The 16,891-nt window shown below is 37.6% G+C and overlaps 2 protein-coding genes across 2 annotated transcripts; both read right to left on the reverse strand.

The window, feature by feature from the left end:
* Positions 1-4,170: 4,170 nt before the first annotated feature.
* Positions 4,171-7,641, reverse strand: cabp5b (calcium binding protein 5b). The gene is made up of 6 exons (XM_043234695.1): positions 7,562-7,641; positions 7,083-7,113; positions 5,333-5,476; positions 5,027-5,136; positions 4,785-4,932; positions 4,171-4,214 (listed from the first exon to the last, which is right to left on the reverse strand). Exons 1-6 carry the CDS (start codon positions 7,607-7,609, stop codon positions 4,171-4,173), a joined length of 525 nt encoding a protein of 174 aa, XP_043090630.1. The 5' UTR covers positions 7,610-7,641.
* A 4,367-nt stretch (positions 7,642-12,008) lies between these two features.
* Positions 12,009-16,617, reverse strand: asphd1 (aspartate beta-hydroxylase domain containing 1). The gene is made up of 7 exons (XM_043235551.1): positions 16,399-16,617; positions 16,226-16,301; positions 15,347-15,789; positions 15,053-15,259; positions 14,386-14,593; positions 13,691-13,804; positions 12,009-12,756 (listed from the first exon to the last, which is right to left on the reverse strand). The coding sequence occupies exons 3-7, from the start codon at positions 15,770-15,772 to the stop codon at positions 12,647-12,649; spliced, it is 1,065 nt and encodes a 354-aa protein (XP_043091486.1). The 5' UTR covers positions 15,773-15,789; positions 16,226-16,301; positions 16,399-16,617; the 3' UTR covers positions 12,009-12,646.
* Positions 16,618-16,891: the final 274 nt, after the last annotated feature.

Here is a 16,891-nt window from a genome sequence, read left to right on the forward strand (position 1 = left end):
AAGGGGACTCAGTATAGGGAACAATTCTCGCTATTAACTAGCTACTTATAAGCATGCATAGTACTAGCATGTTGGCTGTTTACTAGTACATATGAAGCACATATTTTGCATTATCATTCTACATTCCTAATTATACCCAATACCTTAACTACCTCACTATCTAATTAAAGTGAAAAGTGAAAAACACACACACACACACACACTCGGAGCAGTGGGCAGCCAGTGATGTGGCAGTTGGGGGTTCAGTGCCTTGCTCAAGGGTCTCACCTCTGTCATGCTATTGAAGGTGGAGAGAGCGCTGGTTATTCACTCCCTCACCTACAATCCCTGCCAGACTGGAACCCACGACCTTGGGTTTACAAATCTGACACACATTAACGCATTAGCGTTAATCAGTTTTTTTGTGTGTGTGTGTGTGTGTGTAATTTGATGCAAAGGTGATATAATATAAAGCTTAGTGTTATAAATGTGCCTACATTTTTAAAAGCTTTTGTGTATTAATGACGAGGGTCCATTGTAGTCGATTCCCATTCATAGCAAACATATGAGAGTAGAATAACGTGTAAAATCTGAGGTTCCTCATAGCACTTTAAAAGATAGGTGCTATATTGCACTAAAAATTCCCCTGTGATCACAAACCGGAAGTGAACCACTTTTAGTACTATTTAGCACAATTTCTGAGTGCACATTTCTTTGAGCAGAACACAAAACCTGTTATATCATAAAAATGTTAAGCATTTAAAGAACAGAAAACATCCTGCCTTAAATACTTAAATACTGGATTAAATGCACACAGTAACTGGAAGACAGAAGGAGAGTGTGATGAGAGATTACGTAGCATCAGAGGGAAAAATGCCTATATAGTGGGATTAAATAATAAAAATAAACAATTAATAAAACAGGACAGCATTATGTAATATATTTTTGGGGATTTCCCCAGACATGCTCTGACATGCCAGGGCAACCCATTATGTCCATCATCGGTAATCTTAAAACCTATTTTAGACGCATCTTTTATGGTGTCGATGGGATGCAGCAACTTAGACTGAAATCATGCTGTATTTTGTTAAGTCTTAGAGTCCTCTTTATATTAAGTGGTCCTAATACCTGTGTACTTACACAGTAACTAGATGTGTACATTGTATGTAACAGATGTAACACAGTATCTACGTCTGTAATATTCCTGTAATTACACACATGTAACAACAATTACTGATACGCAAGTACTTAGTGAAGTGAAAAATGAAAAAAGTGTGGTTACGCACGGTTTTACTTACACCTACCATTCTGAGGGTTGTTACATGTGTGTAGTAATAGGAATATTACAGCTGTAGACACTGTGTATTAATGTGTATCTGTGGCTGCATACTACATACACATCTTTAGTTACTATGTAGGTACACAGGTATTAGGGCGCCTTAATATAAAGTGGGACCATTAATAAGGGTAAAAATATATGAATATATTTGTAATAATAGTCCTTTAATATGTTAAAAAAAAACTCAAGTCAACTAAAGTTTGTTTGATGCCTATAAATGTCAAGTTGTACCAAAAGAAAAAAGAAAAGAAACAAAAAAGAAGAAAAGCAAAGAAGCAAAAAACAAATGTCTTTGCACTTGATTTTTTGAGGTTATGAATAAAACTTTCTATATCAAAAATTATTGCATAAGTCAACAAATCATTTGTCGTTCCTTTGTCTTTTTTTCTCACAACATTTATGAGAAATCTTTGAATCTTTGAATATGTATAATATGTCATCTTTTGCCCCAACAAAACTCTATAATAATATTCTGTATATTAATAATTAAGGTTAATTAATAATGCAGAATAAGGTACTAAATATGTGCTTTATAAGTACTGTAATAAAAAGCCAATACGCTAGTAATATGCATGCTAGCTAGTAAATAGATTTTTAAAATAAAGTGTTGTTTGTAAACAAGTGATCTGTGGCAATTTCCTCTGTAGTCCTCAAATAAAAATACATGATAAAAATATGAAGCAAAGATAAAAAATAAAATTTAGAATGCGTTCCAAAAGTCTGGGAGTATAGTGAAAATGTTTTTATTCATTTTTTTGCATTATTTTTCAATTTAAAAGATTATTTTTTTAAATTGCATTACATGTTATATTACATTAAATGTACATTAAATATGCTTATACATATTTTTTTTGTGACCTAGAAATACTGCAGAATATTTCAGATTTTTTAATTAATTTATTTACATTTGTCAGATGATAACATTAAAGCTATAATCGTCTTGTACTTACTCCATTGGTACCACACCCATACATAAATACCCTGTTCATAAACATTTAAATAATCACATCAGAGCAAATAAGCCTTCTAAGCTATATGATTTACTGGGAATCCATGCTCTGCACTGGTTGTGATGTAATGTTGTGTAAGTCTGCATGTGTATGTTTGTCTCCCAGTTGCACTTCAATAGAATCAGATCCGTGACAGACCGGATGTCATTAACGGCTTAGCAAAGTCTTTCAGCACATCTGGCACGGCGGTTTATCTGCCGGTTTAAATCAGGAACAATAGACGAGTGTAATTACAGGTCAGAAGATATTCGCTGTTTGCTGTATTAAAAAAAAAGAATGCAAGGTTTCGGATAGTTAAGATATAAGGTATAGTCAGCGCAGTGACTGCCCAGAGGTTCATCACAGAGCAGATGTTTTAACAGCAGCACAGGCTTAGCAGATCATCCAGAGGAGCACGAGCTGAGCAGATTTGCCGTGGAGTTCGGGGAAATGCGTGATCAGCTGACGAGGTTAAAGGGATTAGTGGACTGCAGGATTTGATTATATTTATTATTATATATCGTTTCTCAGCTGCCTCTATCTTTAATGCCATTTTCAGGCCACAGTGCTATGTACAAGCGACAACAATCTGTGTCAGTGTTGAGATTATTGGTCGAATGCAGAATGTCCTTTTGTCTGCTTATGTTTCACTTTTTATTTTGAGCTTTACAGTTTGTATACACACAGGTCATTATCCTCATAATGTGTTTTAAAAATGCTTTATAGTGTGTGTGTTTCACACAAAAAAAAATATAATTTAAAAGATTTGGGTGAACTATCTCTTCAAATAACAAACAAAGTATAAATGACTTTTATTAAAGATTGCATAATCATTTTTCTAATTGCATTAATGTCAGTGTAGAATGAACCTGCACGGTGGAAATGAGATTATTGCAGATTATTGTAAGGGAGTATGTACATCAGCTGTTAAAGAGAGGATAGACTGCGGCCCTGTCCCCTGATGACATTTGTCGTTTTCACTGATGAGCTTACCTAAAGCCCAGATAATCAAATTACAGCAATATCAGGTCATACACACACTAATGCAAAATTAATGACAGTCCAAGAGAGTTTTGAAACTTGGTTTTATGACAAAAGTTCAAGTATGCATGTCCAAATGAAAGACACAATCCAGTTCTGAACGTATATATCAGACATGCACTGAAATTTTGTTACATACTACTGATATATGCCAACGTGATCATTTACAGAGGTCAGTGTTTGAGCTCATGTAAAAAAAAATAAAATAAACAAAGAGTATGATAAAAATACACAAACAAAGAGGTATAAAATAATGTTTCCATATGCATAGTGCTGTCACCCGTGACTTTATTGATTGTCTCTAATGCAGATGTTTTCTTCTTTGGAGTGATTTTCAGCCTTCTTCGGTGTCTCGGGTGTTTTTTCAATTTTTAGACATCATTCTGACGAACTCTAAAGAAGAGAGATAAAAAACAGACATGCTGTGAGATTATGTGTCATTATCCAGTCCATCAGAGCTCACTTAGCAACAGTGACTGCCCAGAATGCGTTATTGATATCTCTGGTTCTCAATCCCCAGAGTCATATTTTAAATGAAAAATTATCTATATCATAATCTAGAAAATGATTTCTGATTATTGGAAATGTGAATATTTTAGCAAAACAGCAACTTAAAAAAAAGTCACTTGTGTTCAGAAAATATACCTTGAATAGAATTGATTGTTTTTATGCGTTTGGCAAGTATTTTATTTTTAAGAATGTATCTAAATATGAAATAATATCTTATGTGATTTTGTTTCTATTTAAATGTAAATGATTTAAGTTATAACATTTTTTTTTGTAAACAACAATACTGAGAGGCAAAAGTGTATTTTTCTCGTGTCAGGGATCAGAACCTCTCAGTTGATCTGTGTCTTCAGAGGTCTCTGTCAGACACATCAGAGCATGTGCTCGTGGCACGTTTCAGCTAAAATGGTCACTTTACACAGTCGTGACCCGCTGAACGTGAATGATACAGTCTTGTTTACTTAATTACTGAAACACCTCAGCTGCTCCGACATTCATGTATTAAAGAATGTTCAGCTTTAGTAATTACTAAATAAGGTCAGTCTGGCAGGATGCTGTCAAAAGGTCCCTTTCAGTGCATTTTCACATGTGGGACGGTACTTTAGATCTGTTTGGATTACAGATGTGTGTCAGTTAACTAGAACAGAGTGTGAAGATGATGATGAATACTAATATGCAGGCTTTAAAGGGATAGTTCACCCAAAAATTTCATTTTTTGCTCGCCCTCATGGTGTTCAAAACCTATGGGTTTCCTTATTTTGATAAAAACATAGCCATTGACTTGGAGAAATCAATGAAGTCGGTGTCTACCATCCACCAAGACATGAACCTGTACAGGTTTGGAACGACACGAGGATGAGTTACTGATGACAATGTCTCAACGAAAGTATGGCATCTACATTATTTAATTAAATATGAATCTATTTTACCCTCAAAATCAACGGTCCCGTCCCCATTGTTGTCCGCTTCTCTGACCACGGCTTCTATTTCCTTCCTGTTTGTATTTTCACCGAGCAGTTTTAGCATCGCATGCCTCAGTTCTTCAATAGTAATAGAGCCATCGCCGTCCATGTCGAACTACATCAAAATACAAAGAGGTTAAATCTGAAGATTAATGCTTTTTGCAGGAAATATGCTTTTGAAGTTAAAAGAAAACGGCGCATATACTCACCTCTCTAAATGCATCTTTTAACTCTTTTAGCCCAATCATTCCAGCCGTTTCTGCCAGCAGCTTCGGGGCCATGAGGTCAACGAAATCCTGGAAATCTACGCTTCCTCCAACTAAAAAAAAAAAAAAAAAAAAAAAAAAAGAGGCAGATGGAGGATAACGTTTAGGAAAAGAAATCCACGTGATCAACAGATAAATTAATAAAAGAAACCTCTATGTATTAAGAGATTAATAGCACAAGGTACATGGAGTCATCGAATCACAAAACAGCTGCTGGCGCATATGTGAGAGAGACATGCGACGTCTTACGGTTCATGTTGATGTTCTGGCTGAGTTCAAGCAGCTCCATCTCAGTGGGCATGTAGCCCATGGTCCTCATCAGGTTGCCCAGATCTTTACAGCTGATCAGACCATCCTTATCCTTATCAAACTCTGCGAATGCCTCACGCAGCTCTGCAACACACACAGAAACGTTGAATTACAAACTGTTCACCAACATACACTGAATCCCTTTTGAACTAAAAAGATTTTTTATTAAAAAAAATGTCAAGATAAGAAAAGTGAAGACATATGCCATAGCGTGTGTAAGGATAGGCCTGGACATAGGGACTTGAGATAAAAATGCCAGTAAATTCGACAAAAATGTCCCTGCACAAACAAATTAATTATATTACTTCTGTTGATAACAAACTGAATATGAATAGGCAGCGTCAACTGCTGCATTCAACTCTCTGCTCATGCATTTCATTTTAGGCGATTTTGCGGTGTTGCACATTTTAACCAATCAAACACAATTCTGTTGAGCTTATGAATGCAATGGCCAATCAGGGCCGTTCAGATGAGTCACTGCTGAACTCGTCAGTTCTGTTGAGAGCGCGCGTTCTCTGACTGACTCCAGCGAATTCTCTCCTCATAAACAACAAAGAGCAGATGTGCATACGTCCTAATTAAGAGGTTAATTTTAAACAGCTTCACTGATCATAACGATATGTACGGCTTTTTGAGACTACTTAAATTCGCGATAGATCAAAGTTAGTAATATTATCATTTTCTATTCACCTTTTTCACGACGTAAAAATGGGCGTGGCCATTTGTAAAATATATGGGTGTGGTTTCCGGTCTCATCCACGTCAAAAAACGTGTAGCTACACAAAACAGTTAGTTTTTCCGAGTGAGGATGAATATTTGTGTGTCTTATCATGTTATCTTAATGTCTTACTTTAATTACGAACACACTGGTTTATAGTGCAAACAGTTTTGCTGTTTACTGCACTTTGTTATTCTTCTTGTTTTTTTTTATTTATACCGTCTAACGAACATAATTTATCGGCTGCAAAGGAAACGTTATATAATTATCTAACGTTTTTATTAAAATGTAATCACGTTAAAAAACGTTTCGAGTCCCATTAAACATTGCATTACAGCCGTGGTTCTTGCCTAAAAGGACTCGTTTATGATGTTTCATACATCTGGTCAGTTTTAACCTTACCCTGGGGTTGGTTCACTCTCCGCCAATGACATACGTTATTATGATTTTAGGTTCTTCACTATATCTAGGTCACTAATCAAATAAGTAAGTCTGGGACTTAAATCCAGTGACTATTTGTACAGATGGTGCAAGATTTGGATCATAACATCATTCTCAAATCAAGCTGGTGGAGTTCATGCAGTTGATTTGTTGTTGATTCTTCGGTTCAGTTTTTCTCTTCAATTGATGATAATGTCAATTTTTTATCAGCAAATGCTATATTAAATTTAAAAAGATGATAAAATAGAAGCAGTTTCAGTGGGACTCTCAGATTCTGATCATTGATTTCAGTGAATTGCATTGGCAGATGGCATTTCGCATCTGGTTTGCATCTCATTCTGTAAGGTTAATCTGGTTATATAAATGAACCAGAAAAGTGTAGGTGAATATTTACAAAAAAAAACTAAAAACAGATAATTTTCAATAAGTGATCAGTTGCTCAGTTAGAAGTAAATATTCTATGTTGTTTTAGTTGTTGGTTTTAAATACAATTTGTATTTCAGGGTAATCACAGTCAAACAAACATCTTACCGTCTATCTCCTCATCAGCGAGAGGACGCTCCTGTAAAACAGATACAGTTAGAGTGCATTTTTGTATATGTGCCTCATTTACCTGTGTTTTTATATTCAGCAGAACCGAGCATGACCTTTATAAAAAAACTATATGTAAGCAACAATCTGTTGTTGATAATCGTTCTCTCAGATAAATATCATCTTCTGCAGGCGCTCAGTAATCTCCCGTATCCACCTGCATAAATAGAGATCATTCTTCTGCTATACCGACCAGTTTAGATATTTATAACTGATTGGTTTTGGATAAGTTCAACAAAAGTTTAATAGGTAAAAAAAAACACAGAGATCCTTAGATCAGTGAGGAACTTTTAAAAAGTCAACTACTAGAGCTTGCATTTGTGGGATTTTTGTAATGTAATCTGTCACCTCAGTGCCAAAGCAAAGGACAAAAATACAATAAAAGAAATAAAAGAATAGATAAAACCCAATAGACTTACAACGTTTTTAGCACCTCTCAGGAAAATGCATGCCGGCCCAAGACTCATATCTGACAGCTTCCTTTGTGCGTCTTCTGTGTGTCTCTAAAAATGTTCAAATGTTTAACATAAATTGAACATCACTTAAAGTATAACACCAAATGGTCTCGTAATGCCATACAATACCTTTCTATTGTTATTGTACTGAGACATTTAAATAATACAGAGAACAAGTGTGTGTGTAAATATTTTAATAAAAAAACATATCAATAGAATGTTAACACTTTACAATATGGTCATATTTGTTAACTTTAGTTAATGTATTAACTAACATGAACAAACAGTGAGCATTATTTGTTTGTACAACATTTAATAATCTATCAGTTATTAATTTGTTCATTGTTTGTTCACAGTGCATTAACTAATATTTACAAATACAAATTTTGATTTAAAAAATGTATTAGTAATTGACAAAATGAAGTTAACGTAGACAATTTAACTAAGACATTAACAATAGATGCTGTAGAATTATTGTTAATATTTAGTTCGCGTTAACTGCTGTATGTTAACAAATGCAACCTTTCTGTAAAGTGCCGCTAACAAAATTAATATGCATTAAATGATGTAAACCTGTGCCTAAATATAATACAATGGTGTGAGTAGAAATCTAATTCTGACATTGCAATTCAGAGCACTGTAAGTGAAGTTTCTGTCACAAATATTCCCTCACCTGTTCTCCCAGCTCCTCTGTCCACGGGAAGTAGTGGATGAAGGGCAGCTGTCCCCAGTTTTATACTGCCTCGTGTTTCTTCTGTCAGCAGACTCTTCTTTCCTCCTGTTCTTCAATTCAGAGCAAGAACAAACCTTTCTCGCTGTCACTCACCAGCTCCTGAATGATTAAACGATACAGAGGGAGGGAGCGAGTCCGAATGAACGCTCGAGTGTGTAAGTGACAGTGAGATAGAGTCAGAGAGATCAAATACAGCTTCTTAGACAGAGCCGCGCAAATCAAGTCCCTCTGGCTGCAAATGGCTGACCTGCTTTTTAATTATTAGTTAGATTTTTATTTCGTCTGCATGTCACGTGCACGTTCAAAAAAAAACATCTGCATTCATTATAACGAATCAAGATGCAATGCATTGAAATTCGTCATAAATAAGCTATATATTATTTAAAATTATTTTTGCCAAAAATGTAAAACAAGTTTACCTTAAACGCTGTTAAGTGCGGCCGGCCCTTCTTTTACTGCAGATATAAATCGTTCATAATTCACATGTGTATGTGTTTTATATAAGGACCGAATATGATGACGTATTAGGTCTTCGTCATGCTTGTCCATGTCAGTATATTATGCACTCATGCATACATGGCTTGTTTGTTACATAAGCTTCTAATGCACAGCATTTTCTTAAATCCTGAAATGTGTTTGCATAAGAGTAGCCTAGTAATCCCAGAGCTCTCTGCGCTGACCAGCGTTACTGGTACTGTCTGCTAAGATTACTGCTGAACAGACAGAGAGAGGTAGTGGCGGTAAACTGGTCTGATCAGAAAAGAGGATTAGTACAGTGGAATAGAAGAAATGTCAAATGATCATATTACGGGATGAGGTGCAACAAAAGGAGCAGAAGGAATGATGTTTGGAGAGGATGTGGAAGAATGATGTCCTTATATCTGCCTGCACGGTAGCTCTGAGAAGAGAAATCTCAAAAAAGGATGCCAGAAACGTCTTGTGAAGTAAACACTTCCTTCTGAGGTCAAGAGTGTGGGAAAAATATAGCATCTTCCTTAAATGAGAAGAAAAAGGTTCTAAAGGTTGTGTTTATGGTAGGGGGTAGTCTATAATGATTAAAATGTTTCTTCTATGTGGCTTTTTTATAAATAAATTGGAAATTTAGAAAATCACAGTAAACTATGAAAATTCATTTTTTTAATCATTATAAATACACACTGTTCAAAAGTAAGTCATTACAATCTTCTACACACCACCCCTGCATTTAGTTGACCAAAATAGTCAAAACAATAATATCAAAACAATAATCTATTTTATATTATGTATGCAAATATTTCAAATAACTAATTTACAATGATATGAGGGGAGTATAATCTATTTTAAAATGCAATTTGTATTTTTAGTGTATACATTGGCCCCCCATATATATGTATATATATACAGAGTGCACCCCATCCCCTGTTTATGCATTCCTGCCTCTGCAGAATTAGTTTAAAATTATTAAAAAATAAATAAATAAATAGTTCAGTTTTGTATTAATTTATTCACAAAACATGCTTTGAAATCCTGTTCTGAATCCTGTTCTGAGCACTTCAAATCATTTTGGGACACAGTGGTTTCAAAAAAAAATGTATGACATGACATTTACTCGCCTAAAAAAACGGATTTGTCATGTGCGCTATACTAGGTTAAGCTATAATTAACCTTACTCTGGAGAAAAAAAAGTTTCCCCCTCTTTTTTCACAATTTGAACCCTGCAGAACTCCAGATCAGGTTGTCCAGATGAAGGTCAAAGGGATTGCTTTTCAGCTATTGCAAGAGAAGTTGTTTATTTTAGGAAACTGCAGTTTTAACATTACACTAATTCATTCATGTCCCCTAGTAAGCGTGGTCATCCACAAAAGATTCTCTCAATAAGGAATCTCAATCGGTTCAACACTGCAGCTGGAATTGCTCAATCGGTGTCTGCTTGCTTAAGAAAAGTCAGACTGAAAGAACACTCAGTGATCAAGCCTCTCAGAAAGGATCAGAGCTGGGTTCATCTTTGCTGAAGAGCATGTTGTGTGGAGAGAGGAGAACTGCTCCAAAGAATGCTTTAGTGATGAGAATAATTTTATTTATTTGGGTCCGATGGAAAACACGTTCTTCATCAAACTGGGAAAAAACTGAAGCCGAAGTGTATAAAGAAGTCAGCGAAAGGTGGAAGAGGAAGTTTCGTGGTTTGAGGGATGTTTTCTGCAGCAGGAGCTCGGCTTCACACAGATACATGGCAAGTGTTTGTCAGAAACTCCTTCAGCGACATGCAGTACTTTCCCTGCTAGCGTCTCAGATTCAGCCTATTGTTTTCATGCAAGGCGATATTTCTGTTACACTGCTACACAGGTACAGCAGTTCCTTGAAGCTAAGCACACTGAAATAATGAAATGGTGTAAACCTGTTTGAAAATCCTCGGGGACAAAGTTATGGCTAAGAAACAAACTATAGCTACTGAACGATGGAAGAGAGTGGGAGAAGACCCAAGATCACAGTGGAGAAGTGAAAAGCTTGCGATGTCCTGCAGCCTCACATGAAGTCATTCAGAGCAGGGGCCTCTACATTTCCTAATAATTACTGACAGATGTAACCCTCCAAAAGTGTACTTGTAATACTTTGAACAGAGATTCCTGTGCTCTAATTTTGACTACTGTTTTCCACATAATATTTGTTAAAGTGCCTTGGATATTTTAACATGTTAGTGGAACTTCCAATTTTGAGCAATAAATATATTATATTTTTATATTGTTCTCGAATTGTGATCTCCACTGTATATGCTGCCTCAGATGTTAGAAGCTGAGGTAGCTCAGATCTGTGTGTGTGTGTGTGTTTGACAGCTATAATCGCTGTTTAATCTTGTTTTATGTGTGTCCAGTGCATTGAAGCACATTGTCGTATTACCTTGTGGGATTATAACATCTGTCAAAACATATCTACCACTTTTTAATATGGTAAAAAGCTTTCTCTAGTGAATAAAAGGCATTATATTAAAACATTTATTTTATACGTAGTTCAAATCTATTAACATATTTACTGACACATCGCTCGAGGCGCAATGATAATTCAGCTTCATCTGGAGTACTACTTATTTCTTAAGCGTAAGTATTTTCACTGTCGATGAAGGTTGTATATAATCTTTGAATAATAACACTTTAAATCAAGGTATTTAACGTCCACTTAAAGTGTACCTGGACTAGAACAACTGCAGGGTATTTTGCATAAAGTACATAAATATGTAAATTCTCTTGTAGCATACTTAGCATGAAATAAATGTATTTCAAAAATACTTTAAAAAAAACATTTGTCACTAGGTTTATATATATATATAAACATTGCTCTACATTCAGAATTATGCCAGTGTTATGTAATTCTGCTGTATTAAGCCAGTAATAAAATGCAACACACATTACATCATACACATTTTTTTTGTACAAACATTATCCTAGCTGTGTCTCTTTTGGTCATTCTCTTCATCTTGCGCTGTCTCTCATGCATTTTTGATTGTACACAGTCCCCTGAACCCCTTTGTGATATTCTATCCTTTTTATTTTCTGTCCTGCTCTCGCAGGGCTTAATGCAGGAAGATAAAGTTGCTGACAAAAGAGCCCTCCGACCCCAGGTGTCTGCTTGGGTGCTGAGTGAGTGTGTGGCGGTGAGTGGAAACCGATACTTCCACTGCTTCAATGCTTTGAGCGACTAGAGAGATTAAATTTAACAAAACCTTTTATTTTTGAATTGAACTCAGCTGAATACATACTTGGTTTGCAGGACAGTCATCAAGTGCATTGTTGGCAACACAATCAAAATTCACGACGCATGCAATTCATCTGCTCATATACAGTATGTTGTCTTCAGTGTGTGCTTCACAGGTTTGAAAATAAATCGCCATCTGATGAAATAAAACAAAATATATAGCATAACCGTGAGTCACGTGTACAGTATTTACGGAGAACCATGTATCACAGTATACATCAGAGAGGTAAGGAGGAGAAATCAGGCACAAAAACCATAGAACAGGAGCGCGGGATTATCAAGACAGGCACAAGTCAAATGTAGATATGAAGTTCAAAAATTGATCACGTGTTGTCACAGTATCTGTGTGCTCAGGGCTCAACATGATATGTCGTCTGATCAGTATGATAAATCTGCAGAAATGCGGTTCTGACTGAACTCATTTGTTTGAGCTATTTCGAAAGGTTTCAGTCGAAAAGTGTCAGACATAAAAGTTTGTAGTAGTTAAATGATAAATATACAAACTTTTAACTAAAGCAAAACATCTTTTCTGCATTTTAATATGATGTGAAGTGGGTTTGACTAGTGCATCCTGGGAAATGCAGCTAGAATCACTGCTCAGGGGCAAAGATGTAGTCTAGAGCCTGCCTCTCTGCTGCAGCCACGTTAGGATGCCACAGATCCACGCTGAAGATGACTCTGGGACCATCTTCCGCTCCCCCTACAGGACAAATGCAAAGATGTTGGTTACCGTGGTATTTCATTTTTTGCTTAAATATAGAAAAAAGATTTTGTTGTCTCAGTTTCTGCTGGGGTAATCTCACATGTGTCGCACATTAATGATTAATGTTACAAAATCAGCGCAACACTGACAATGATAACAAATGTGTTTTTGACACAAAAGATTAGCATATTAGCATATTAAAATGATTTCTAAAGGATTGCGCGACGCTGTAGACTGAAAAATTTATGCTGAAAACCCAGCTTTGCCATCAGAGCAAGACATTTCATTTTAAAATATATTTAAATAGAAAACAGATATTTTACATAGCCATTTCCTTTCACAGTATTACAGTTTCTTCTGCATTCTTGACTGAAAAAAATGCAGCTTTGGTGAGCATTAGAGACTTCTTTCAAAAACATTTAAAAATCTTACCGACCCCAAGTTTCTGATAGGAACTGTACACTCCGTGTCAATAACAATTAATTCAATTGAAAACGATTTTAGGAGAAACATCTCTGACCTAACTGACACAAGATGAAACTACAGAAGCATCATATTCATTCAAAATGATCCACGTGCTCAATCAGATTTTTTTCTCATCATGTAACACTCAACTAATCCTGTCTTACACATATGTAAAGTACTTGATGTGTATTTATCCTCATGTCTTATCTCATCTAAGACATGAGGGGGAAAAAACACTACGAAGTATGAACTGTGCCTGTACTGCCAGTAAGCTCAGAAATATACGTTTGACACACATGCATAACTCCATCTGGTAAGTAAAAACTCTTCTCTGTTTTTCATATTCTCTGTTATCTTTATTCTTGTAGTTTGGTGAACTGATTATCGATCCATTAGAAAGCTCTTGTTAGCTTCAGTCATTCAGCATATTATCATTAATGAGGTTTGTACGATGCAGTTCTCTGACCATTGTGTGAGATGGTATGCAGGAAGGAGTCGTCCACAAGGAGGCAGTGTCCCTCTGACCAACACTGAGGCTCTCCACCCACCACCAGCTCACACTGAGCAGGCGTCTGGAGACCTGACACACAGAAACAGATTCGCTTCACACTCAGGGATCTTTTTTTGACGAACACAACACTGTAGCATTTGCAAACCTAATACAGATCGTCTGGCCTCATTTCTTTTGCATTTCACGTTTCTCTTAACATTAACTCAAATCACCGTGGAGCATTAAAAGTAATTAAAGAAAAAAAATTCAGAAAGTGTGTTGAAGGTGATTGATCAAAATTCTGCTTCATGGCAATGCTGTGGTTTTGAATTTTCCACTAATCAAAGAATCCTTTTGGTTTCCACACAAAAATATTAATCGGCACAATAAAAGTATTTAAATTAAATAAATGTAACAATAAATGTTTCTTGAGCAGCAGATCAAAATATATGAATGTTTTCTGAAAGATCATGTCACTCTGAAGACTGGAGAAATGGCGCTGAAAATACAGCTTTATCATCAGAAAATATTCGAATTGCAATAATATTCTACAATATTGCCGTCTTTATTGCATCTTTAATGCATGAGCAGAGAGATTTCTTTAAAAAACATTTTAGAAAATCTTCCTGAACCCAACAGTAGTTCTGTGTAGAAGAGTTGTTGTGACTTACCCAGATGGCAGCGCAGACGTGTGTTTGTAGGGCCATAGGCCCCTCCCAGTGTGGCCCCAGGACCCAGGAGCCAGAAGCCAGCCGATCCCAGAGAGTTGCTGCTGATGAAGGTTCTGAGAGAGAGCAGGGTTCTGTATGTACACGGACACGCACGGCAGTTGCTGGCCACACACACTCCGGCTTTATAGAGCGGGAACACTGTCTGGCCCTGAGAGATCAACACATGAGCTCATGCATAGCATGCATAACACACAGCACATTTTCTCTCTGTTCTCAGGCTTAGCTCTGAGGTTGCGTCTATGTCCCGCATTTGTAAAGCTTGATAATTATGAGAGAATGATAAATTAAATCCAAACAGATCCCTAACAGCAGTGCAGTACAGATATTGATTGGAAGATATTAAGAGAGGGCAAGAAGGACAGCCAGAGAATGAAAGAGTCTTGGTGAATGTGTGTGCTGGATGGAGCAGAGTGATGCAGAGTACAAGTGAATTAGTACAGTTTAACCGAAAAGAAAAAGGTCATTATTTGCTCCCTCGTGTTTTAACCCAAATGCTGCTGTTTTATCTATCATCATGTATAGTTTGTGAAGACTGATACAAATCAGATAATAGATTTTTACAGTTGGCCTATTGCAATTCCTGAAATAGCTCGGTACGTTTAGTCACCTTTGGTCCTTGGTAGCTCCACCCTAGCTTTGCATCAATCCCTCTCTGGTACACAGCTTGGAACTCAGCGAGGATTATGGGATAGCTGGCCTCCAGAACCTCAATGTCGTGACGATGGGCATCCCTGGGAAAGAAAGGTATGCTGGGAACATCTGGGAGGTAGAAGAGATGAGGCTTCTGAATGGATGGCCGATCATTGATCCTGGCCTAGACGGCAATGAAGACATAAATGACACAAATGTTGAGATGCAACACAAATATTTAGAGAAAGTGCCTACTTTTCCCATCTCTGACCTGGTTGCGCAAGCCCTTGTGAATTCGCCCCATGCCAGCCCAACTGTAGCGCTTGGCATACTCCTGTAGTGCTCTATACAGCTTCTTGCTTTCCGCTGCTGCCTCGGTGGGGAACGGGGCATGGCTCAACACCGGTGTCAGGTAGCTCTCTGTGCCCTCCTCTTCCTCCACCGACTCCATGGTGATAGCGGCGGATGTTTTAGGCGTAGAGTGTCTGGGGTCAACCGGGGAACGGCTGGATGACCGAGAGAATGAGGATCGGCCGGAGCCACTTTTCAACATGCCAGAATGGGATGGCGGGTCAGAACCCACGCGGTAGCAGTACCAGAGGAAGAGGAGGAGGACGGTCCAGAGCAGCCCGCTGAAGGGGGGACCACCCAGCAGTGCACAAGGGGGAAGCGGCACCAAGTCCAGAGACCAGGGCATAATGCCGAGAGAGCGAGCTTACAGACAAAAGTAAGAAACAAAAAAAGAAACGATTCAAATAAACACGACCATCATAAACTTCTTAAGTGCTTGCTACGCGACACATTCTTCACTGTGTAAAATCAATACACTTTGACTTATTTCCCTTCACGTTTAATAGCTGAATAACTAATATGCAGCTGGCCACAGTTAATGAATATTAATCAATCCGAGGCTTCGCTCGGTGAAATATCTCTCGCTATATTGCATAATGATTCCTGCTGCAGTCAGTTTGTGTGGTCGCTTTCATGCTCAGACAGCCCTCACGTTGCTGAAACATTGCACACGGATGTCCGGAGAAAGCGTGACGACGGAAAGAACCGATTTTTACCGAACCTTGCAAGTTACCGTTCGGACACTTGCAGCGCGATATTCTTCAATTTCAGGATGCTCTGTATATGTGCGTTCTCTTACCACTTCTCCACGTCTTACTCAGTCTCTCTTTCCCCCGTCGTTCTCACCACGTCCCTTCCTCGGTTTATCTGCAGCCCTGAAAATACAGTAGATTCCGCATTCATTGCTTCCGTGAGGCTGGAAGAACGACTCCTCCTCCTTTACGGAACAGACAGAAGATGTTTTTTTATTACCTTTGTCCATGTACTGACGCATCTGAATCAACCAGACTCTCGCCGCTGGGTTGTTAAGCCCTATTTGAGAATTGTACCACCCCTTCTTGCTGTAAGCCGAGAGCCGAGGGGGCAAGTTTCAGAACCGAGACGCTGGACAGCTCCTATGCAGAGCGCCGTCTACTTCCTGCGCTGCTCCAGTTCAACCACTGTGTGGCGCAAGAGAGATGGACACACACACACACACACACACACACACCAAAAATACACTCAAACCTACCAAACACGAGCCTGTAGAGGAGAAAAGTCTGAGCCTGATGAATCAGTTCTTTCGAACAGTTGGTTGATGAACTAGTTCTAAGAACGATTCGGTGATTCTTTCATCTCATCACGTGGTATCACGAAGAGAGAAATGTTTGCATTCCGTAAAACGTTAAAGTAGACAAAATTCCTGTTAAATTAACTGGTTTTCACAGATAAGCCCTGCTAGCATGGAAATTGGTGTATAAGCACT

The sequence above is a fragment of the Puntigrus tetrazona genome, chromosome 3, assembly GCF_018831695.1.
Source record: "Puntigrus tetrazona isolate hp1 chromosome 3, ASM1883169v1, whole genome shotgun sequence".
NCBI lineage: Eukaryota > Metazoa > Chordata > Actinopteri > Cypriniformes > Cyprinidae > Puntigrus > Puntigrus tetrazona.